Source organism: Schistocerca americana, chromosome 1 (assembly GCF_021461395.2).
Source record: "Schistocerca americana isolate TAMUIC-IGC-003095 chromosome 1, iqSchAmer2.1, whole genome shotgun sequence".
NCBI lineage: Eukaryota > Metazoa > Arthropoda > Insecta > Orthoptera > Acrididae > Schistocerca > Schistocerca americana.
Window position 1 is genome coordinate 878,947,735 of NC_060119.1, and position 24,056 is coordinate 878,971,790.

The following is a 24,056-nucleotide window of genomic DNA, read 5'->3' on the forward strand; positions in this document are numbered from 1 at the left end:
CGATGGGTTTTACATTGTAATTGGAGCCCCAGTGAGATAGATATACTGACGTACCTGGCACCTCAAAGTAGTGTCGTGTCGAAACCACATTCAACTCCAAATCCGAATGCAAGGTCTTCAGTCAAGCACAACACTTAGTATTGACAGCACTTCTACTACAAATGCCAGTGTACAATCAGAAGTTACGTGAACTCCTGCATGGAGAGTGCTGCTGTTTACATACACAAATGGAGATTATTCAGAATTACAGACATTAGAAGCATAAGAAATTTAGAGAACCTTCACTTCACATGTAATGCAGAGAGAAAGAGAAGAGTTAAAAAAATCATTTGACGATGCTGTAGTAAAAGGCTCAAAACTACCACGAGTAGTTCCAAAATTTTCAGGACTGGTGCTGCCATCTGGAAAGTAGTAGATCTTTGCACAGCTAGGTGGCGAGAGCTGCATATCTGATGAGTCAGTGTGCGGAGTGACATTCAGTTGGGAGGACATGTTGCGTGTCCACAGTGATTCCCATCATACTATGTGTTTGGTGTATGGCGATTTTACAATGGCTCCACGAACAGATCAGTGCGTGTGTATCAAATTCGTCAGACCGCATCTGATGATCCAACCTTCATGTCACGGGTTATCACCGGCGACAAGAGCTGGATTTACGGTTTTGACCCATAGGCAAAGCAACAATCGCCCCAGTGGAAGAGCCCGGGCTCTCCAAGACCCTAAAAAGCGAGATGGATGAAGAGCAAAGTGAAGAGCATGTTCATCGTTTTCTTTGATACCAGGGGAATTGTGCACAAAGAATTTGTCCCACCCAACCAAACAGTGAATTCCGCGTACTACTGTGACGTTTTGCGACGGCTCCATGAAAACGTGCAGTGACAATGGCCCAAACCTTGGCATCAAGGGAACTGGCTGCTGCATCATGACAATGCGTCCTGTCACACATCCTTGCTCACCAGGACATTTTGGGCAAAAAAACAACATGGCAGCTGTACCCCACCCGCCGTACTTGCCAGATTTGGCACATTGTGTCTTCGCACTGTTCCCAGAACCAAAACTCAAGTTGGAAGGCAATTGGTTCAACACTCTAGAGACGGTTCAAGAAGCATCGCTGGCGGTGATAAACACCCTCAAAGAACAGGACTTCCAGAAAACTTTTGACCAGTGGCAGAAGCGCTGGGACCGGTGTGTACGTGTGGATGGGAACTACCTCAAGGGTGATGGTGACCATTAGTCCAAAGGTAAGGTTTTCAACAGATGGCAGCACCAGTCCCGAAAATTTTGGATAGCACCTCGTAGTATTCTTAATCACTCCTTATGTTCAAAATTAAAGATTTGTTATTTAGATACATTGTCATGTCCAAGATGACATTGCTACCACCTTGTAGCTGAAGGGCTGGTGATTTGTCTGTGATGAAGCAGGTTGATCCATTTTATTCATTTCAACTGAATGTATGTGATATCTACTTTAGAGCAATAATAATGTGACTGAGGATATGTTTTCAAGTATCCAGCCAAGTCGATGATTCCATTTGTACACAAAAAATGGAATGATCCAACTAGGTTCGAAATCCAAAATTATACTGTTTGTTGGCTTTGCTGAGGAAAATTAAAAGTTAAAACAGTCTTGATCGCAATCTTGTTAAAATATTTTTTTTATTGGAGTCCAGGTTACCTTATCAACAAGGTTGAGGTTACAGATATGAAAGTAGCTAGGATGATTGCAGGTACTAGTAGATGGGAACAATGGCAGGAGGGTGTCCACAATGAGGAAATCAAAGAAAAACTGGGAATGAACTCTATAGATGTAGCAGTCAGGGCGAACAGGCTTCGATGGTGGGGTCATGTTACACGCATGGGAGAAGCAAGGTTACCCAAGAGGCTCATGGGTTCAACAGTAGAGGGTAGGAGGAGTCGGGGCAGACCAAGGAGAAGGTACCTGGATTCAGTTAAGAATGGTTTTGAAGTAATAGGTTTAACATCAGAAGAGGCACCAATGTTAGCACTGAATAGGGGATCGTGGAGGAATTTTATAAGGGGGCTATGCTCCAGACTGAATGCTGAAAGGCATAATCAGTCTTAGATGATGATGATGATGATGATGGAGTGAGTGACTGGTTTCGACTCTATGAAAGAGTCCTCTTCAGACTCTGTAAAGATATATTGCCAGGCACCAAAGATTGTCGTTGCCCCAGCATTTATGTGGATAATCGAGGGTTACCATGGAATTGGCATCCTGTTCCACTGTGGATGTTAGTGGTGCTGAAAAAGATTGTACTAGGGGGAGATACGTCGTATGTTACGGTTATGTGATGCCATAGAAATACGGTTAATTTTGCTCTCTTATGATGTCAGTGCCATGGAAAATAGCTGTCCTATGGCAGAATCACACCGACATTTCTGTAATAACAGTGTTACTAAAGTGCATCGATAGTTGCTGTGGAAACAGCGTCCTAGCCCGGTTAGGCAGGCATCAGATGATCAGAGATTATTGTGTAGTGCGAAAGATATCTCGAGGGTTGACAATTCGAACATGAAAACAGTATTTGTGTAGATATGTCAGCGGTTGCAAGGGAAAAGCGTCTCGGTAACTATGTTGGAGTGTGCCATTTTTTTGATTGAGGAATAAACTGGAACAAAAGTAAATGTGATTTATGGTTTGCTACTATAATTAATGATTCGTGTTATGAATGCTTAACTTTTCACACATTATTTCTCTTGGTTTGTTAAATTTTAATGCTTGTTACTGTGTGATTTATTTCCCTGAAAAATTAGGTTTTTGTTATCTTAACAAACATTTAATCATTTCTTCTTCAATGCAAAACTTATTTATAAGAATCAGATATATAATAAGGCTAAATAAAATGTGCTATAATTACAACTTGGTGTTAATGAAGCAATAGTTATCTGCTCTGTAGATAATACATTAATGTCATGTTATTCTGGATTGATTACCATTAATGAAATGCAACAGCCATCAGTGGCATCTTGACTGAGTTGTTTTTCCAAATGTACACCAAATAGAGTGTAATGCCACACTCTGCATGGTACAGTGTGTTCATGCCTACAGCTGCATATTGTGTGCGTGCGGGAGGGTGTGCGCAAGCGCAAGAGAAATAAAAATGATCTTGAGGAGTATATAGTAACAGAAATAGTTTGTGTAATATTGGGATGTGGTAGAAACACAGTGCATAGTGTAGAGACAGAGACACCAGAGACACAGAGAGAGAGAGAGAGAGAGAGAGAATCAAGATCACCTCCCAGGTGCAGAAATGGTTGTTGTGTTCCAGAACTTGTTCCATAATAGTGTCTTGTGTGCCCTTAATATAGTATCTCGTGTGTCCTTAAAATAGCCTCTATTAGTTTTCATTGCTGTGCGGAGTGGTCATGCAGTTAGAGGTGCCATGTCATTAATTGCACGGCCCCTCCCTCCATAGGTTCGAGTCCTCCCTCAGGCATGGGTGTGTGTGCTGTCTTTAGCGTAAGTTAGTTTAAGTTGTGTGTAAGTCTAGGAACTGATGACCTTTCCAGTTTGGTCCCTTACAAATTCACACACATTTGAACATTTGATTTAGTTTTCATTCGTCCCCACCGCCAACTTGATGAGTGCCATGCTGATGTGGAAAGGACAGGGGCTGCATTAGCCAATATGTCATCACTCATGTCTCATATGACTCTTTCGTGGGATGGTTAGTTAGTATTGATAGTAGGACAGTGGTTAGGAGTGGAGTGTGGGTAATAGTATGGTGCATGGTACCTTGTACCCTGCATGACTTCTCTATTTAGTCTTTGAGTAATCTAATTTACTTCATCACTTCTTTCTTAGATCCAAGAGCTAGCTTGTTAGATGTCTTTCATATATGCCTCTGTCTGATTGTTGTTTTCCTTTTGCAAACCATTTTTTGTATAGAAATAAGTGCTTTACAGAACTCAGTGTTTGCCTCATTCTTAAGTTCATAAATCGCTATCGAATCAGGATTAAAAGCCTCTTTTTAAATTAATGATGTTTGTGGACTTTCTGTTTTCGTCAATTTTTATTAAAGTCTTCGTTGGACTGACTGCTTGGGGTTAGCATTATTTGCTTTCCAGCAGTTTGGGATTGTGTGTTTTCAAACTGTAATAAACAGAATGAGATTAAAAGAAACATAACTAAAAGCCCTGTCACATTACTCACAATCAATCAGTAAGAAAACTGAGACCAGTTTGAGATAGCTTAGTAGAAGTAACACCATGTTGCAGCTTATCTCCTCTTGCTAATTGTCTTTTCTGTAAATTTGAAACCTTCTACGTGTACTTTTTTAAACTAAATTTTAGAAGTCAGTTAAATAAACACAAGGAAAAACTTTCAGGAATTTTTATGTTGGTGTCATTAATTTGAGGGGTTTGCACTCCTCAGAACGAGCTTCAATCCTAACACACATAGTTGTGCATGTATGACTGCAGATTCTATAGATTTTCACCTACTGATGGTGGCATTTGATTAGATCATATCAAATCTTGCCTTTTTGTGTAGGAGCTGCGGCTGGTCTGTAGGAATCAGTGGTGGTGCAGGTAAGTCCGCACCTTTTTAAGGCTGTAGTCAGTTAAAATAAAATATCTTTGGACAGTCTGGTAACTGAGTGTATACATTTGCTTCTAAACTGAGCCATACATTAGAGAAGACTTATCTGAGTATGGAGTGCTAGTTTTTAGTTTTTCTGTACTTTAATTGACATTTCTGAAGTAAAAGGCCATGTGTACTGGCTTACAAGTAAGCATCTTTAGTGTTTTAATTACTGTGGTCTCATTCCTTCACTACTTTAACTGTATTAGTTGTGGAACACATCTCCAACCATTTTATGGCATTAATCAGGTTGTTCCATTGCCTAGAAATCAATATTGTTTAGCTGCTGACTTTACTCAAACTGTAACTATTTCCTAAATGTATGTTGGCTGTGAATTGTCATAAAATGAAGCTATGCACAGAAAAAAAAAATATCCTGAGTTAATGTTGGTTCCTGAAGAGGGGCAGCAGCCTTTTCAGTAGTTGCAGGGGCAACAGTCTCGATGATTGACTGATCTGGCCTTGTAACATTAACCAAAACGACCTTGCTGTGCTGGCACTGTGAACGGCTGAAAGCAAGGGGAAACTACAGCTGTATTTTTCCCGAGGGCATGCAGCTTCTTTGCTGTATGATTAAATGATGATGGCGTCCTCTTGGGTAAAATATTCCGCAGGTAAAATAGTCCCCCATTCGGATATCCGGGCAGGGACTGCTTAAGAGGAGAAAGAAAACTGGAGTTCTGCGGATCGGAGCGTGGAATGTCAGATCCCTTCATCGGGCAGGTAGGTTAGAAAATTTAAAAAGGGGAAATGGATAGGTTAAAGTTAGATATAGTGGGAATTAGTGAAGTTCGGTGGCAGGAGGAACAAGACTTTTGGTCAGGTGAATACAGGGTTATAAATACAAAATCAAATATGGGTAATGCAGGAGTAGGTTTAATAATGAATAAAAAAGTAGGAGTGCGGGTAAGCTACTACAAACAGCATAGTGAATGCATTATTGTGGCCAAGATAGACACAAAGCCCATGCCTACTACAGTAATACATGTTTATATGCCAACTAGCTCTGCAGATGATGAAGAAATTGATGAAATGTATGATGAGATAAAAGAAATTATTCAGGTAGTGAAGGGAGACGAAAATTTAATAGTCATGGGTGACTGGAATTTGAGAGTAGGAAAAGGGAGAGAAGGAAACATAGTAGGTGAACATGGATTGGGGGGAAGAAAAGAAGGAGGAAGCCGTCTGGTAGAATTTTGCACAGAGCATAACTTAATCATAGCTAACACTTGGTTCAAGAATCATAAAAGAAGGTTGTATACTTGGAAGAATCCTGGAGATACTAAAAGGTATCAGATAGATTATATAATGGTAAGACAGAGATTTAGGAACCAGGTTTTAAGTTGTAAGACATTTCCAGGGGCAGATGTGGACTCTGACCACAATCTATTGGTTATGAGCTGTAGATTAAAACTGAAGAAACTACAAAAGGGTGATAATTTAAGGAGATGGGACCTGGATAAACTGAAAGAACCAGAGGTTGTACAGAGTTTCAGGGAGAGCATAAGGGAACAATTGATAGGAATGGGGGAAAGAAATACAATAGAAGATGAATGGGTAGCTCTGAGGGATGAAGTAGTGAAGGCAGCAGACGATCAAGTAGGTAAAAAGACGAGGGCTAATAGAAGTCCTTGGGTAATAGAAGAAATATTGAATTTAATTGATGAAAGGAGAAAATATAAAAATGCAGTAAATGAGGCAGGCAAAAAGGAATACAAACGTCTCAAAAATGAGATCGACAGGAAGTGCAAAATGGCTAAGCAGAGATGGCTAGAGGACAAATGTAGGGATGTAGAGGCTTATCTCACTAGGGGTAAGATAGATACTGCCTACAGGAAAATTAGAGAGACCTTTGGAGAGAAGAGAACTACTTGTATGAGCATCAAGAGCTCAGATGGAAACCCCGTTCTAAGCAAAGAAGGGAAGGCAGAAAGGTGGAAGGAGTATATAGAGGGTTTATACAAGGGTGATGTATTTGAGGACAATGTTATGGAAATGGAAGAGGATGTAGATGAAGATGAAAAGGGAGATATGATACTGCGTAAAGAGTTTGACAGAGCACTGAAAGACCTGAGTAGATAACATTTCATTAGAACTACTGACAGCCTTGGGAGAGCCAGTCCTGACAAAACTCTACCATCTGGTGAGCAAGATGTATGAGACAGGCGAAATACCCTCAGACTTCAAGAAGAATATAATAATTCCAATCCCAAAGAAAGCAGGTGTTGACAGATGTGAAAATTACCGAACTATCTGTTTAATAAGTCACAGCTGCAAAATACTAACACGAGTTCTTTACAGACGAATGGAAAAACTGGTAGAAGCAGACCTAGGGGAAGATCAGTTTGGATTCTGTAGAAATGTTGGAACACGTGAGGCAATACTAACCTTACGACTTATCTTAGAAGAAAGATTAAGAAAAGGCAAACCTACGTTTCTAGCATTTGTAGACTTAGAGAAAGCTTTTGACAATGTTAACTGGAATACTCTCTTTCAAATTCTGAAGGTGGCAGGGGTAAAATACAGGGAGCGAAAGGCTATTTACAATTTGTACAGAAACCAGATGGCAGTTATAATAGTCGAGGGGCATGAAAGGGAAGCAGTGGTTGGGAAGGGAGTGAGACAGGGTTGTAGCCTCTCCCCGATGTTATTCAATCTGTATATTGAGCAAGCAGTAAAGGAAACAAAAGAAAAATTCGGGGTAGGTATAAAAATTCATGGAGAAGAAATAAAAACTTTGAAGTTCGGCGATGACATTGTAATTCTGTCAGAGACAGCAAAGGACTATAAGATGAACATCAACAAAAGCAAAACGAGGATAATGGAATGTAGTCGAATTAAATTGGTTGATGCTGAGGGAATTAGATTGGGAAATGAGACACTTAAAGTAGTAAAGGAGTTTTGCTATTTGGGGAGCAAAATAACTGATAATGGTCGAAGTAGAGAGGATATAAAATGTAGACTGGCAATGGCAAGGAAAGCGTTTCTGAAGAAGAGAAATTTGTTAACATCGAGTATAGATTTAAGTGTCAGGAAGTCGTTTCTGAAAGCATTTGTATGGAGTGTAGCCATGTATGGGAGTGAAACATGGCCGATAAATAGGTTGGACAAGAAGAGAATAGAAGCTTTCGAAATGTGGTGCTACAGAAGAGTGCTGAAGATTAGATGGGTAGATCACATAACTAATGAGGAGGTACTGAATAGAATTGGGGAGAAGAGGAGTTTGTGGCACAACTTGACAAAAAGAAGGGATCGGTTGGTAGGACATTTTCTGAGGCATCAAGGGATCACAAATTTAGCATTGGAGGGCAGCGTGGAGGGTAAAAATCATAGACGGAGACCAAGAGATGAATACACTAAGCAGATTCAGAAGGATGTAGGTTGCAGTAGGTACTGGGAGATGAAGCAGCTTGCACAGGATAGAGTAGCATGGAGAGCTGCGTCAAACCAGTCTCAGGACTGAAGACCACAACAACAACAACAACAACGATGTTTTATATGTTGTACCCAATGAGTTTATGAACAAGAAGGAAATATTGTATATACTACAAACTTTATGTAGGTGTTAAGATAAAATCGTGTTTGTAGAATTCATTTTGAGAAACAATGATGCAACACTACTGTGTATGCATGAATATTAATGTGTTCAAAATCATTGCAGGGTGATATTTGGATATTGAAAGCAGGTCAAAGATCATTTGAAATAAAATGGTCAATTTTTGATCTTTCAGTGTTCTTTGTGCTGTGCCAATGGTCTTGTTCATTGCAAAAATCCTTTTGGAGTTTCATTGGGGCTTAAGAGACCATTGAAGCCTCATACATTAACTTGAATCTTCGCAGACAAGTAGTAGGCCATACCAGACCAGTTTCATTTGGAAACCTTTATCTTAATGTTTCATTCACATAAATATTTGAGGACGCATGGGTGCATGAAGTATAGACAACTGAACATTTATTTAAGTAATTCATGTTCAGAACATTTATGTAAGTAATACGTGTTCAGTGGTCTATATTTCATGCATCATGGAGGTAGGTTTACAGTGAGCTAGAAAACACCTGAGCAGTAAAATTGATTGTGTTTGCAAATGAGTCTCCATTTTCTCTAGAAAATGCTTCTTGATGTGAACCAATTGTGTGAAAATTAAAGACATATTATTATCTATCTAATGTTGTTTGTAAGGATGGAAGAGATGCCAATGTGATCATTGGGATGTGTTCTGTTTTGAAGAAAGCACAGAGATCTGTGTGCTCCCGGATGAAGTCATGATGGTTTGGAAATATAGGGGTGATATTTAAGATCATTGTCGTAAGAGATTCTTGTATGACTAATGAGTATAACTCATTCTCAGTCAGAGAAAGGGGAGTGTGTATAGTAGCATAGTACACAAATACTAGTGAAAGAACGGAATCAGTGCTCCCACCTGACTGCTATGGTCCACATCTACATAAAAATATAAAAAGTTCTGGGAAAATAAGTACCAAATTATTAGAAGACCAAATTAATTGTTTAAATCCTCTAAAACAGATAACTGCATTATTGTGGCACCTGTATTAGTGTTTGGAGCAATAATCTTCAATATTAAACCTGCAATATGTAATTTTACTGTCTGTCTTTGTATGTGTTTTGTTCAATGTTACTTATTGAAGAGCTCATCAAAGCATCATGTACCTGTAACATTCTTTACATTGTAGGTACACAGTATCCTGTAGACACTTATTACATGGTTCCCCATGGTTTGTTTTTAAATTCATAATGTGTTCCTGTTTGTTGTGTGCAAATTGTTTTTATTAAGTAATAGTTAAAAGCCTACAGCATGGTTTCATAACACCAGATAAAATTATTTTGTATTAGACTTAAATTGGTTCCGATTGTCTAGAGGTCAAAATCCAGCATCCGATGAAAGCTTAGAAACGTCACTACCATATGTCTGGTAAATAATTTAGGAGTAAAGGAGACCACACGGGAATTATAGTTCGGCAGGTGGATTGGGGTGATCGGTTGTACTGAATAGAGTGGGCAGAGGGAAAAAGGAGCAGTGAGTGGGAGGAGGGGTTGGGTAGAGGTAGCTAGTGGCTCCGATGAAGGTAGCTGGTTTGCAGGATAGGAATGTGGCAGTGAGAGGCTGCAGATGTATGGAATAGAAATGCAGTCATTGCAACGGCACTGGATGAGGTGAGTTGCGTGGTGCACAGTGATGATGACACAAAGGCGTTGGTAGGAAAGGGGTGAAGGGACAGAAGAGGGGAAGGCTATTTGATAGAGTGTGTGGGTGCAGTGGCTTACTGGAGATTGAGGCCAGGAGGATTATAGGAGTGAAGGATGTGTTGCAATGATAACTCCCGTCTGTGTAGTTCAGAAAACCGGTTATACAAAGACCAAATTTTTCCATTTAGAGGAAATTATCAGTAATGTCCAGCTGAAAGACTGGATAAGTACTGTGGCTTTCCATAAACCTAACTTGGGGATATACAGTATGTGCCCAATTGGATATATTATGCATTTGTTGCACTTATAGACCTTATTTCCAAACCACTTTGGTTGTGGTCCCATAGAACTCTTCTATGGGACAGTACTTAAGGGACTGTAAAATACTGATTCTGATATTTAATGGCTCCCTCATTTTTTGTTATTTTTATTAGTTTTTATGAGCATGTCCAAACTGTATTATAGATTTGAAACATTTATTCATGTAATTTCTAGTGTTACAATTTATTCCTTCACTGTGGCTGTTTCTTTCCAAGCTAGTGAAATACTGACATTTTGTTTTGTTGTATCTGTCAAGATATCAGACTCATTGAACTTCCTTAATCTGGAACCAGTTATTTGAAATGTAGTATAAAGGGTTGTTGCTTCATGAAAATGTGGACAAACGGTTCTCTGCTGGAGATAGGTGGAGGAGCTGATGATGTAACCAGACAATTTGTTGTTGAAACTCTTTATTAACTATCGTAATTGAATGTAGATCTGGAGTAGGCAGACAGTAGACAGCAGGCAGCAATGAGCCAGGTAGTAGCCGTGTCTCGGCAGGTGAGCGTAGCAGGATTATCTGCATGATGAATGCAGAGCTGCAGGCTGGAGAGTGGTGGCAGGCAGCAGGCAGCACTTTTGACTGTGTGGAACTTACAGCTTAGCCTATACCATTAGGTGGTAGCAGGTGCTGGTGGCCCAGGCTCAGGCAGCCAGACAGCAGTCACTGTTTCATGGCCTGGAGTTGGCAAACGTTGCTGCATCATAAATATGGCAATGACTGCCACGGGCTGTACAGCGTAGCAGGGCCCAACTGTGCTGACGACATGCTGGATCTGGGGTTTAAATACCGCAGCCGTACTGAGTTTGCAGAAGAGTCATGTTTCTGTATCATCTGGAAACTTGTGGAACAGTGGACTGTGACCATAGTCTTGACTGTTGTTGATGGGGGAGCCAGTCAAACTGCTGGAGCTTTCTGAAGGCTGTTCCACTCCCACATTATTGGCACGCTCGTGCAGCTGTGTGTAAGTGTCAGCATCTGCCGGATTGCAGTATAGGCAGGGTTCTGAGCTGCTTGAGCTTTAGGCCATTACATTTGCTCCCTCCAGAGGTTAATCCGGTCCACAAGATTATTGCTTAAGACTCTGTCTGTGACAGAGACCCTGATTTTTCACTGTTTCTATACTTCACGTTCAGCTGCAGGAAGTCAGAGTGAAACACTTTTCTACAAATTTTCTCCTTTTCATGTCCTCCTTGCCTTTTCATATTACATTATGTACACTGTCTCACTCCTAAATAGAGTGTAGATACTGAGATGTTGCATTGTGTACTATTTAACAACCACCCTTCCCCTTCCAGTTCTGTTCGCTACGCACCGCTGAAATTACCGTGTTCGTAGCAGATGTAGATGATGACAACCACTTGTGGTACTGAGAATAGCCAGTGTGGCCCTATCTTTTGGAAGAATGTGGTATCTGTTGTAATACACTCCCTAGTGCACTTGGTTTTGTAGGCTTCTCAGAGCGAAACTCTGTGTCCTCACATGACTCGGGAACTGTGTGTATTTGATTTTTGGAACAGATAGCGACTTGCCCATTTCTGTACTGCAGTAATTCTGTGTTGCAGAGTAGGACTTCCTCAAATCCCTCATCTTAAATTACTGAATTGACCTAGAAAACATATGTTTTTAAATAAACTTCAACCTTAAAGTTTAATGCCAAAGTGTGTCTCACATACTCACACATGATCATTCCCATTTACTGTCAACATACTTCGTGATAAAAGTCCGCACAAGCACTACCACACAGACCACATTCTTAAAAAGCAACAAATGTACTGTGTCCTGCAGCATCTCTGTTTTCCTTCTAGACTAAATCAGGTATGCTAATGTTTCACTAACATTGCAAATACAATTTCACCTTAACATTCTTTTAACCTGTTATCTAAACAAGACTGCTTCACTTGATTATCTCTCATAAAAGCAACACAAACATGGATATAACCTTACTGTATGCTCAAAGATATCCTTAACAGCTAATAAGAAAACCCAAAAATTAGCTTGCAAAGCCATCTCGTGGTCTTAAGGCATATGGACGCATTGGAACAATAGTAGATGTATCCTACTTTGCTCGCCTAGCTGTACCTTTCTTCTCCAGTTTTCTCCAATCACCTCCCTTCCCTTTTTAGAAGGGGCTGCTAGTAATGTAGGTAGTGCTTCATGTTCACTCTGAAATGGACAAATTCTTCCTACATGCACAACTGTGCTTTGGATTGGAAATTATCTTGAAAACCTGGTAAGGTCCTTGATTATGAGAAAACCTGGTAAGGTCCTTGATAATGCATGTAAGGGTTAGATAACATTACCCACTGCCCGACGTGATACTGAGACAGTGTTGCCTTTTTGTAGTGGGTGCCTTGTCTTTCTAGAGCCTTTGTATTCATCTTTGTAACCTGACACCAGATATGTTTTAACTTTTAGCAAAGCCTCAAATGGAAGGTCTATCTCCTCCTGGGGTAGGCGACATAATGTGAAAGGGAAGGTATTTTTTGTTTAAAGCAACTTCGTAGGAAGATAGGCCCATGTTTTCATGGATTTTTGTGTCGTTCAAGGCCATAACGAATGCTAGGAGGCTGTCCCAATTATGATGGCTACTATTTATACTATTTACATAATGACTTGTCTTTTCTGTACTGTCTTGTTAACTGTTTCAGTTCTGTTGTTCACTTGTGGACGCAGTGCACTAATTCGTACCCTCTTTATGCGTAATTGTCAGAATAATTGCATCAATAACTTAGGCATAAAGTTAGTGGCTTGGTCAATTTTTGTAGTCTCTGGTGTGCTGAATTTTGACAACCATGATTAAGTATAGTGCATGCCACCATCTCTGCTGTTGATTTGGCCAGCAAATAGGAAACACCATGACAGATATTGGTATTAATGAGCACAAGATTGATGTAGTGAGATAAACTACCATAACACCCAAACCAGAAGGCTTTTGATACTATTCCTCACAAGCGACTTCTAAGCAAATTGCATGTTTGTGGAGTGCCATCTCAATTGGGCGATTGGATATGTGGTTTCTGGTCAGACAGGTCACAGTTTGAGGTAATTCATGGAAACTCATTGAGTAAAACAGAAGTGAAATCAGATGTTCCCCAAGGAAGTGTTACAGGCCCTCTGCTGTTCCTTATCTGCATAATGGTTTAGATGACAATTTGAGCAGCCCTCTTAGATTTTTTGCAGATGGTGTTGTTATTTATATCTTGTAAAGTCATGAGATGATCAAAACCAGTTGCAAAATGATTTAGACAAGATATCTGTAGTGTGTGAAAAGTGGCAGTTGTGGCTCAAAATAATGAAAAGTGTGAAATTATCCATATTAATACTAAAATGAATCTGCTAAATTTTGGTTACACAATAAATCACATAAATCTAGAAGCTATGAACTCAACTAAATACTCAGGGATTACAATTACAAATAAATTAAATTGGAATGTTGACAAAGATAATGTTGTTGGGAAAGCAAACTAAAGACTTTGATTTATTTGCAGAACGCTTAGAAAATCCAACAGGTGTACTAAGGAGACTGTTTACACTACACTTGCCTGCCCTGTTCTTGAGTATTGCTGTGTGGTGTGGGATCCACATCAGAAAGGCTTGACAGAGGATATAGAAAAACTACAAAAAGGGGCAGCTCATTTTGTATTATTACAAAATGGGGAGAATGTGCCAGGGAAATGACATGCAAATTTGGGTGGCAATCATTAAAACAAAGGCATTTTTTGTTGTGGAAGAATCTTCTCATGAAATTTTAATCACCGGCTTTCTCGTCAGAATGTGAAAATATGTTGTTGGTGCCCACCAACTTAGGGAGAAATGATCATCATAAAAAAAGAGAAATCAGAGCTTGTGCAGAAAGATTTGAGTGTTAATTTTTTTCTGTGCACTGTTTGAGAGTGGAACACTAGAGAAATAACTTGAAGCTGATTGAATGAACTCTCACTGGGCACTTAACCGTGAATTGCAGAGTAATCGTGTAGATGTAGATGTATAGTTTTCATGCACAAATAATGTGAGAAATGATCAATTATAGTTAAGACATGCTGGTGTTTGTGCAAAGGGGCCGTAGACGTCCAGTCCCCGAGCTCTTTGAATGCAAGAAATGTAGTTCTTTATGTAACACTCTACATCTTGTTTCCTTTTTGCCTACCAGAAATTTTCCACAATTCAGCACTCTGTGGGCTGTTTCCAATATGTCGTGCTAATATGGAATGGTGAGCCTGCCTCAATACATCACTTTGCCAGCTTGCAGACATGACTGTGTTGACCTTAGTGAGTCTGCTTGTAAAGAACACTGTCATCAGAGCTGAATTGTGCTTGCCTCACAAACTGCTGTCAGGACTGGATCAGTGGCCTCACTGTATTACTCATCCAAATTTACTCCAACACATTCTATGACTCGTACTTTGCAACTCAGTCCATGTGCAATCCCTTGAGATTTTCCTGGTTGACGTACAACCTCAGTATCAAATTTGATCAGCCATAAAGCCCAGCGGGTCAAGCAGATAGTTGGATCTCTTAGGCCCAAAAGCCATTTTAGCACTGGTGATCTGTTTTGACCTTATACCACCACTCATCCAGATAAGTATAGAAATAAGTGTTGGTAAAGATTAGCGTGATCATTTCTTTTCAGTAGTTTAATAGTTCTCTGCTATATTGTGCTTTATAGAAGTGTATATTATTTGGTATTCTTTGCAATCCATCTTTTGACTTGAAACACAGCCTAGAGCATGGCTGCTTGAGTCATACAACAATATACACTGTTTTTGATAGTCAGCAAAAGCAAATTTTGGAATGCATCTTCTATAAAAATTAGCAACCCTGAGATGTAACCGTAACTTTTTTACTGTGCTTGGTGTCGGGAAATCCTTTATGGCTTGTACCTGTCTTGTCTCAGTTTGTAAACCATCTTGCTCCTTAATATGGCCTAAAGAGTTGATGTCCCGTAATAGAAAGTGGCACTTTTCTAAACTTCGGGTCAGTTGTTCCGCATAGAACAGTATATCACTTGTACCTTGATATCTTTGGAGAAAACAGTGATATCGTCCAGGTGGACTATGCATTGGTTTGGTTTCAGCCCCCACAGCAGCCCGTCTAACAAGTGTTGGAAAGCCACCAGTGCGTTTTTCAAACCATATGGCATTCGGCGATACTGCTACTAACTAAATGGAACTGAAAGCACTGTTTGAGGTTGATCTTTTGTGCTACTTCTAATAGTTCCCACTTCATAAATCAGTGGTGGTAAAATAACGGCAATGCCCCAGAGTGTCTAAGGTCTCCGTAATGTTCAGCACGCCATATGCATCAGTTGTGTCTGCTAGTTCAAATACCTACAATCGTAGCAGAATAAGCAATCTTACCATCTGAAGTGACCAGGTATTGGTGCTTTCTTCTCAATTCCATCCTGGAGCTCCTCCGTCGTTTGTAGATGATGGGAAACTGATACTTCTTTTTACAGATGCCTTGTTCTAGTGCGAAATGTGTGCTGCAGTAGGTGGCAATGATGCAGATGGATTAAATAATTCCATGTATTCCTCCAATAATCTCTCCCTGTCCAATTCATCATGTCCATATGGAAGCGACACCTTTCTCGTTAGTATGGTTAAATTGACTGGCTGTCCTGGAGTGTTGTGTATTATACACTGAAATCCCTGTTCAGTTCATCTTCCTCCAACATATTTCAGGTGAGACGGCTGATGATCTCTTCAGTGAAGATACACACAAGGCTCGAACTCTTACAAGGATCAGTGAAATATCATGAGTCACAAGGATAATTGGCAAGGGGCACTAAAGAGAAAGTATTAATCAGATCAGCTCCTATGCTCATCCATAACAGTCTTCCTGCACCTTTTGGTATTGTATCCAATGAGTCAAATCTAAGAGACTGTATGCAGTTTAGTTGGCTTACCTGGCGTATCAGGTGTTTCTTGTGACAGTTCAGTTCTTTCAGCAGTAACATCCAGCTCCACTATGCACTGTTGGATATAGACTTTGGAATGATGTTTAACTATGAAAACTAACCAAAGAATGACACCTAGCTTATGCCTGTGCTAGGGAGAAATTCCACACACACCTGGAAGTCTGTCCTCCCAACTCGGAAACCCATCAAGCCGAACCAGTTGAGTGAACACTTATTACCATCGACACCACTTTGTCTGCAGTGTAGTAGGTTCAGATTCATGGCACCAAATACAGTCTGGCTATCCATGGATAACTGTGATCCTGTATCCAACAACAAACGATACAGTCAGTTCTTTACATTGCCAGATAGACAAACATCTGATTTTGCACAGAGATGTCCTGTGGTCACACTTACTGGAAGTGCTGTGTGCTGGTCACACTGCCCTGTCCTTTTTAACAGAGGTGTGAGTGTGTTACCTTGATTCCATTTTCCAAGTGACTGTGGACATTTTTGAATGGAGTGTCCCACCTGTTTGCACTTTTGACATTGTGGCTTCTACAAAACATCTGAATGCGGCCCAGAGAGCCACGTCTATAACATATGACCTCTGTATTAAAAAACTACTCACTGGTCCCTCAACATAGATGCTCAGTTAATTTTAGACAAAGTTGCTGCACCTGCTGCTCCTTTGTACAAGGTTTTTGAAAGTTAGGTGCACAGTTTTCACAACATCTCAGACAGTAGATGGCATAGAAATGTATGAAGCACCTGTTGTTCTGCTTTCTGTAAAATAGCCTTATTGGTATGATCGTCATCTGTCGATTCATATGTTTTAATGTTGACTTTTTCTGATATAGTCTCCAAAGCTCTCTATCAATTCTCCTTGTTTTTGCATTGTACCATTAAATTCTTCACAATAATGAATGGAAATATTCTTTCTTCTGTGACACTCTTTGAACCCTTCCTGAAAGTTCGCAAAAGACTGAACATCCCTCAACTTCTCATTGGACATTACGTTTGTTGTAGTACCTCCTAGAAATTTTAAATCAACCAAACTTAACCAACTACTCCTCCAATGCCCTCACCTCTTGGCTGTATATAAACTATCAAAAAATACAAAAACATCATCTCCAGACTTAACCAAAAATGGAGCTACCAATGAAGCAATATGTGCATCAAGAATTGGTGGAGACATGCTAGAAGTTGACCATTCCCTTCTTTCACCCTTTAAATGATCTTTTTCCTTAAGCAAAGTCTTATTATTACCTCAAACTTTTAGGTACCTCAACAAGCAAATAATGAGTCACCTCTTGTGCTGCTACTTTCTCACCAATAGACATTTTTGATTACCACTACTACCATTACAGTTGTACAACAAACCCTTGTTACCACTGCTGGCTGCATCCTCTTCGATTCTGCCCTCCGTTGGTCTATCATTACACCTTCCGACAGTTGTTCTGACACAAAGTTAATGGGGTGTTGTTTTGGGAAGGTGTGGGCAAGCATTTCTCTGCTGGAGGTGTGGGTAAATAGGCTGCCAAACTGTTGTCAAAACTCTTTATTAACGGTCATACACGGTTGTAGATCAGTACATCTGCAATAGGCAGTCAGTAAATGGTGGGGAGTGACGAGCCAAGTGGTAGCCAGGGCTAAGCAGGTGAGCCTAATGGAACTACCAACATGATGGAACACAGAACTGCCAGCTGGAGAGCAGCAGTGACCAGTGGCCAGCACTGGGCTGTCCAGAATGCACAGTTCAGTCAGGATCATGGAGGCAACTGCAGCAGGTAGTGGCAGCCCTGGGCCCAGTCAGTCAGGTGGCAGTCACTGCGTCATGGCCTGGAGATGGCAAACATAGTTGTGTCATAATTATGGCAATGACTGGCATAGGCTGCACATTGTAGTAGGACCCAGATGTGTTGATGACAATGGGCTGGCTATAGGGTTTAAAATTCTGTAGCCCAGAGCTGTGTTTACAGACATGACATGTTCCTGTCTCACCTGGAAACCGCTGAATTAGAGGACAATGGCCAGAACCCGGATGCTCTTAATGTGCCACTCAGTTAAACTGCTGAAGTTTGCTGAAGACTGTTTCACTTCCAGATCATTGGCGCGCAGGTATGACAGTATGGAAGTTTCAGTGTCTGTTGAATTGCAGTATTGGCATGGCCGTTGTCCTTGGTGGACAGTCTGTGTCTGTGACCTGATTATGGTTCTGGGCTGCTTTCCACACTGCTAGAGCTTTAGGCCACTACAGTAGTATCTTAGTATCTCGTCTCTGGAAAATATTATGTATAGAGTTTTCTCTAAACACGAAGTCTCTCTTTGCAATTGCAACTTCGTCCTGATTTGAAACAAATTATGTATATATTAAATTAAATGTCTGTGGTGATGTAAAAATTTGTCTGACTCAGCTATGCAAAACAGCACTCTTGCTTTTTGCCTGAGTTTTAAAACCTTCTCAGGTTTTCACTTCTGAGGAACTACATTGGAATACTTTAATGTAAAATGTTGATGTTTACCATTTTTCACTCTGTGATGTGTGGATGTGATTATCTGAGGAATTTGAAAGCATAAAATATTTGACAAAATTGTAAATTGTTTGTGTTTGATGAATTATTCCATGCTTTTGACTTTTAACAGACAGATTGCATAGAATATTTCCTTTTCTATAACATCCCAACGTAAATATCAGTGCTTGCTAACAGAAATGAAAGTCGCTACATACTTAAATTTGTACGTTGAGCGCAAAAATCCACAATTTGAATGATAACTGCTTTAACATATGAAGCACATGTAATGTTGTCATAGAGAAATTGATGCAAAGAGTAACTAATTGTCTTCATTGTAGTTTTTAAATTGTTATTTTTTAGGAAGAACATTATTATTTTATTGTTGTTGCTATTATTAAGTAATATTAATCTGTATGTATTGTTGTGGCAAAGGAACTTATGTGTCATTATGCCCTCTGCGTGTAATAAAAAAATTGGACTACAGTCAGCAAAACTTGGAGTGCCACTAATGTGAAGGTTGTGTCACCACATGGGCACATCAATCATGCACTGAACATGAGAGACAGCAATCACAATTGGAACAGTTATATTAAATATAATAGCATTGATGGTCTGTTCCATTGGCTCTTGGTAGAATATTTTATACACTATAAATGAAACAAACAAAACACTTGTGTAATATTCTACAGTGTCATGAAGAGAAGTATCTTTGTACCAGACGATGACGTAGCAGCTGAAAACTGGTTCATGTAACATATAATAAATATTGTAAAATATTGTGCCACTGTTGTGTTCATTTCATTCATAATTAAGTATAAAACATCATTAATAAAATTTATTTGTGTGCTTTGTAGTTAATTTCTAGTAACATCTGATTGACATTTTAGCTGTTGTTGCTCAGGTGGAAGTCTGGTGCAGTTATTTGTCTCACTATAAAAGCTCTTGTTATGTCAGTGACTTTTGTGTATACGTTCATAATTTTTAAATCAGTTTTCCAGACAACATAACAAATTTCCAAAATTTGTTTGATTTTTATATGCACTCTTTCAGTTACCAAGGCTCATTGTGTGAGAGGATTCCTGGAATCTTCAACCCCCCTAAACATTTAAAACATAGTCTTATGAAAATGAAGTTCATTCATTTTCTAGCATTTATATGTTTATTTTTATTTATTTATTGTAATATGTATCCCGTAGATCCATTTTTGCATGGATATGGAACAAGTCAAAACATTTAAGTCATTATTACACTTGTTTCCACCAGGACAATAAACAAAGATAGTACACAAATTGAAAATAATAATAATAATAATAATAATAATAATAATAATAATAATAATAATAAAGTAACACAATCAGTAAGTTCTAATTACACTCACAAACAGAGGTTAAGATACAGTTTTCACATTTTATCTAAACAATTTTTTTACGGAGTAAATGTGAACAAGTTGTTGACTTACAGATTACCAATTAATCTAATTAAAGCAACAAGATATGTTGAATCAGGAATACACAATAATACATGATAAATAACCTTAGCTATCTCTGCTGTAGAATTCTTCTAGAGAATAGAAACTTTTTTCAAGCAAGAACTCCTGTCTCTTACTTTTAAATAGTACATTATTACCTCATAGACACTTAATATTATTTGAAAGTGCATTGAAGATTTTTGTACTTGTGTATGTCACATTTCCTTCTTGTGTTCCAATGATGGTATTTTCATTCTTTCCATACTGAGAAGGATTGTGAAGCATGAATGCCATGATTGAAAAGTGAAATTGTGAAGTAGTGGTTAGTATTCCTATTTGCTTAAAAAGGTTGCGACATGAGGTTGATGGAGGCACTCCACACAAAACTTGGACAACGTTTTTCAGACTGGTAAAGACTTTTTTTGACAGTGGTGAATTGCCCCAGAAGATAATTCCACAACACGCAAGTGAATGGAAGTAACCAGAGTAAGCAGATTTTAAGACATTGATGTCTCCAATTTTGGCGATTGTCTGGATATCAAATGTTGCTGAACTAAGCCTTTGTAGGGTTTGGTGGATGTGTTCCCAGTTTAGCCTGTTATCTATATTTTAGTGTTGTTCATGCCTGAGGTACCAAATGTGTAACATAGCATGTATAGCCATTTTTGCTAATACTACCAGGTATGCTTTCCACTAAGTGTCACTACGAGTGACGTCATGTCTTCACTCTTCTTGTCACAAAATTCTGAGCAGCAGCACAACCATGAATATGGAGTCCTTTCACTTCTTGATGAATCATACTGTCCTGACCAGGTTTCTGGTCTATGACAGAAGTAGTCTACAGAAGCTGACAAAAATGTGTGGTGCTTGTTTCAAATAGAGGGCTTTACTTTTCAGCAGTCCCTATCAGTTCATTTTTAGGGCATATTGAAACAGTGTTTGGTGTTTGTGCCATTTAACCTTTCAGTTTCACAATAACATAACTGTAACGTAGTGGACTTGAGTATATGTAACTCGTAAGGTACTCAAACTTTTGGGCTGCTACAGTCATGCACTTTCTGATCGTATTCGTGCCTGTAATGGCACAGGGTCCCTGCATTTGTGTATCCACAGATACATGGTGTAGTATTGGCATGACATTGCATACATTCAGTGGAGGGGAGACATTTGGTCCCATAGTGTTTGGCAGCACCATTAATTTGGTCATAATTATGAAAAAGCAGCAATGTTACCTCCACATACACACACTGTAACATTTCAGTTCTGACTTTTCTGCATAAGCTTCTGTATAATATTCTTATCTTAAGAAACTGTGTATTAACTATAATCCAAACATTGGGATCAAATTCATAGTGGGTGCAGCAGGCTTGCTTACAGTTATTATTTTGTTAATAGTTACTCATTGATGAAAACTTGTGTGAGATTGTACATATCTAGTAAAAGAAAAATGTGGGATACGGGTGCAGCAAAATAAGCACTCTCACATAATGCTGGAATAGTAATCCATGTTGGATAATTATGAGACGTTTTGCTAATGAAGTACCTCAGACAATGCCCCCATGTAATTCACTAAATTATATTTTTTTGCAGTAACTGTTATTACAGTGTTGTGAAATAGTTATTGGGAGCACAGTAGGTAGAATCCTCACTTGTGCTGCCGTTTTCTCCATGTACTTCTGTAAAATTTTGACATGCTAAGTGAATTACCTACATTACACATGATGAGATAATCCAAACACCATTTTGAGGATAGACTTCAAGCTGATGTGATATAAGCTCACCAAACAAAATATTAGTCACCCCAGTAAAAGGGTAGTTTAGGGACCTAACAATTTTATGGTCATGAAAATAAAAGAAATTTATATTACCCTTTTTTTCTGTGTTTTCATGATGAGTACGCTGTGGTTATTCCCATTTTCCAAAATGACAACATCCACATTCATAGGGCTGCACACACATTGTCCTGGTTTGAAGAACACTCGGGCACCCCGTCACAACTCGACTATCCCTCTAAATAATCCAATCTTAATGCCATAGGAAATGTCGGAGACCATTTGGGACAGCAGGTAAAACATAGCAGTCAAGATCCCCTCAGTTTGGTATCTCTATGCAGTGTAATCATCAATGAGTGGCTTCAGGTGGATACGACACAGCTGAAGGAACTTATGCACTCTTACTTGCTGAACAGATTCCATTATAAAGATCAGAGGCAGTGTTGCACAGTATTAATTGATGTCCTCTGGGGGTCGCTAATTTTTTATCTAGTGTGTGTATATTGTCTGCTGCTAAAGAAAAGTAGAAAATAGCTATTTCTTTCAAGATGTCTCAAATTTCTCATTTGTCTTTGGGGTTTTTCTATTTATTGTTGAAGGGTGAGTGCCAATTTGTCTCAAAATATACTCCAATTTTCAGTGACATTTAGAGTGTTACTGCCTCAGCACATATTTAACCTGATAGGCAACAGTGTTTGTTACTGGTTCACTATATTTCCTTAATAGACATAATAGTGGTATTGTTACTCAGTATTACTGTAGACTTTTGTTTCATAGTAATTTTCATTTCAACAAGTGGTGTCATAGCTGCTGCTGCATATATACAGCAGAAAGTATGTGGAGAATTTTTTTTACACATCTATATATACTCCAATATTTGCAAATTTTGTATGAAATTTTGCTTCATCCATTTCTTACTATTAATGTTACCATTCTCAAAGCTGAGCTTATCTTCACCGTAGACTTCAAAATCACCATCATTTAACTTGGTCACAAAATTTTTTTATGTAGTTTCTGATTAAAAATATATTTTTTTTTCAGAGTCCATACTTTGCAAGTATGTTTTCGGGGGCATGGAGAGAAGCTGATGAAGATACTGTGAACATAAAAATTGTTGATCCAAAAATAACAGTCAGTGGTTTGTATTATCTCCTTTTTCCATGAAAAATGAGATCTTCTAACCTTATGTGTCATCCAAATAGAACACAGTTCTACTACTCTTGATCTTCAGCTTTACAGACGGTATTTGGATCTTTGTATATGGATGAAACTACTTTGGAGCCTTCTGACATTGTTTCCGTAGTAGCGGCAGCAACACTTTTCCAGTTAGAGGGCATTATTGAGAAGTGTGGTGAAGTTATGCTGGAAACCATGTGTGCTCAGGTAAGACAATGAGGTTTTTTCTTAATTTATTTGTTTCACATGACAAAGTACATTATGTTGCAGTATTATTTGTAGAGAAATTTAATTTAAATGTGATATAACTAGTTCTCTGATTTTTATACAGTTTTGTGTAATGGCACACTATGTTTTTATTGTAATTATAAAACCTTTTCATCTCTGTCTATACTAAAGCTGGCATTGAAATAGTTTATTAAAGGAGGAATCATATTTTTTATTCACTTCTTATTTAACATATATGCTCTGTATGTATCTTTCCTTCTTGGAAATTCTGTCAAGAACAGTCAATTTTTGACAGAATAATTTAATTGGATAGATAAAAAAGTCTACTTATCAAGCAGCGGCAGAACACATACATAAAAGTAGGTTGTAATTAGGCAAGCTTTCCAAGTCATTGGCTCCTCCTTCAGGCAGAAGGGTTGAAGGGGAAGGAAGAGGGATGAAGGAAAAGGACTGGAGAGATATAGGAATAGGTGTACATTTTGGGAAAGTCGCGCAGAACCATGGGTCAGAGGAGACTTACGACATGGGGTGAGAAGGAAACACTGATTGTTGGGGACTACATCAGACAAGATTTGAAAACCTGAGCGCATAAAGGTGGAAGACAGTATAATATGTGGGACAGAGATTACTGCTTAAACATCATGCATGAGTTAGTAGGACTCAAAAGCTATGTGCATTGTACATAACAGAGGTGGGAGGGGGCAGTGAAAAATAGACAGGTAAAAACAATGAAAAATGTAGAAAACTAAAACGGACTGAAGAAAGGAGTAGTTACTGTGAAGAAATGCTGAGACGCAAGAAATTAACATAAATTAAGACCAGGTGGGTGGTGAAACCAAGGACATGTTGTAGTGCTAGTTCTAACC

At 39.0% G+C, this 24,056-nt stretch overlaps 1 protein-coding gene across 2 annotated transcripts in view; it reads left to right on the top strand.

The window, feature by feature from the left end:
* The window catches only part of LOC124614170 (protein germ cell-less), a 102,373-nt gene that overhangs the window by 19,742 nt on the left and 58,575 nt on the right, over positions 1 to 24,056 (top strand). Inside the window, exons 2-4 of one of the 2 annotated variants that reach the window (XM_047142923.1) lie at positions 4,514 to 4,551; positions 22,828 to 22,924; positions 23,018 to 23,169. In XM_047142923.1, coding sequence (XP_046998879.1) covers positions 22,846 to 22,924; positions 23,018 to 23,169 — 231 coding nt within the window. In that variant the 5' untranslated portion in view covers positions 4,514 to 4,551; positions 22,828 to 22,845. The remainder of the gene's footprint in view (positions 1 to 4,513; positions 4,552 to 22,827; positions 22,925 to 23,017; positions 23,170 to 24,056) is intronic. The other variant, XM_047142922.1, reaches the window with a different exon arrangement.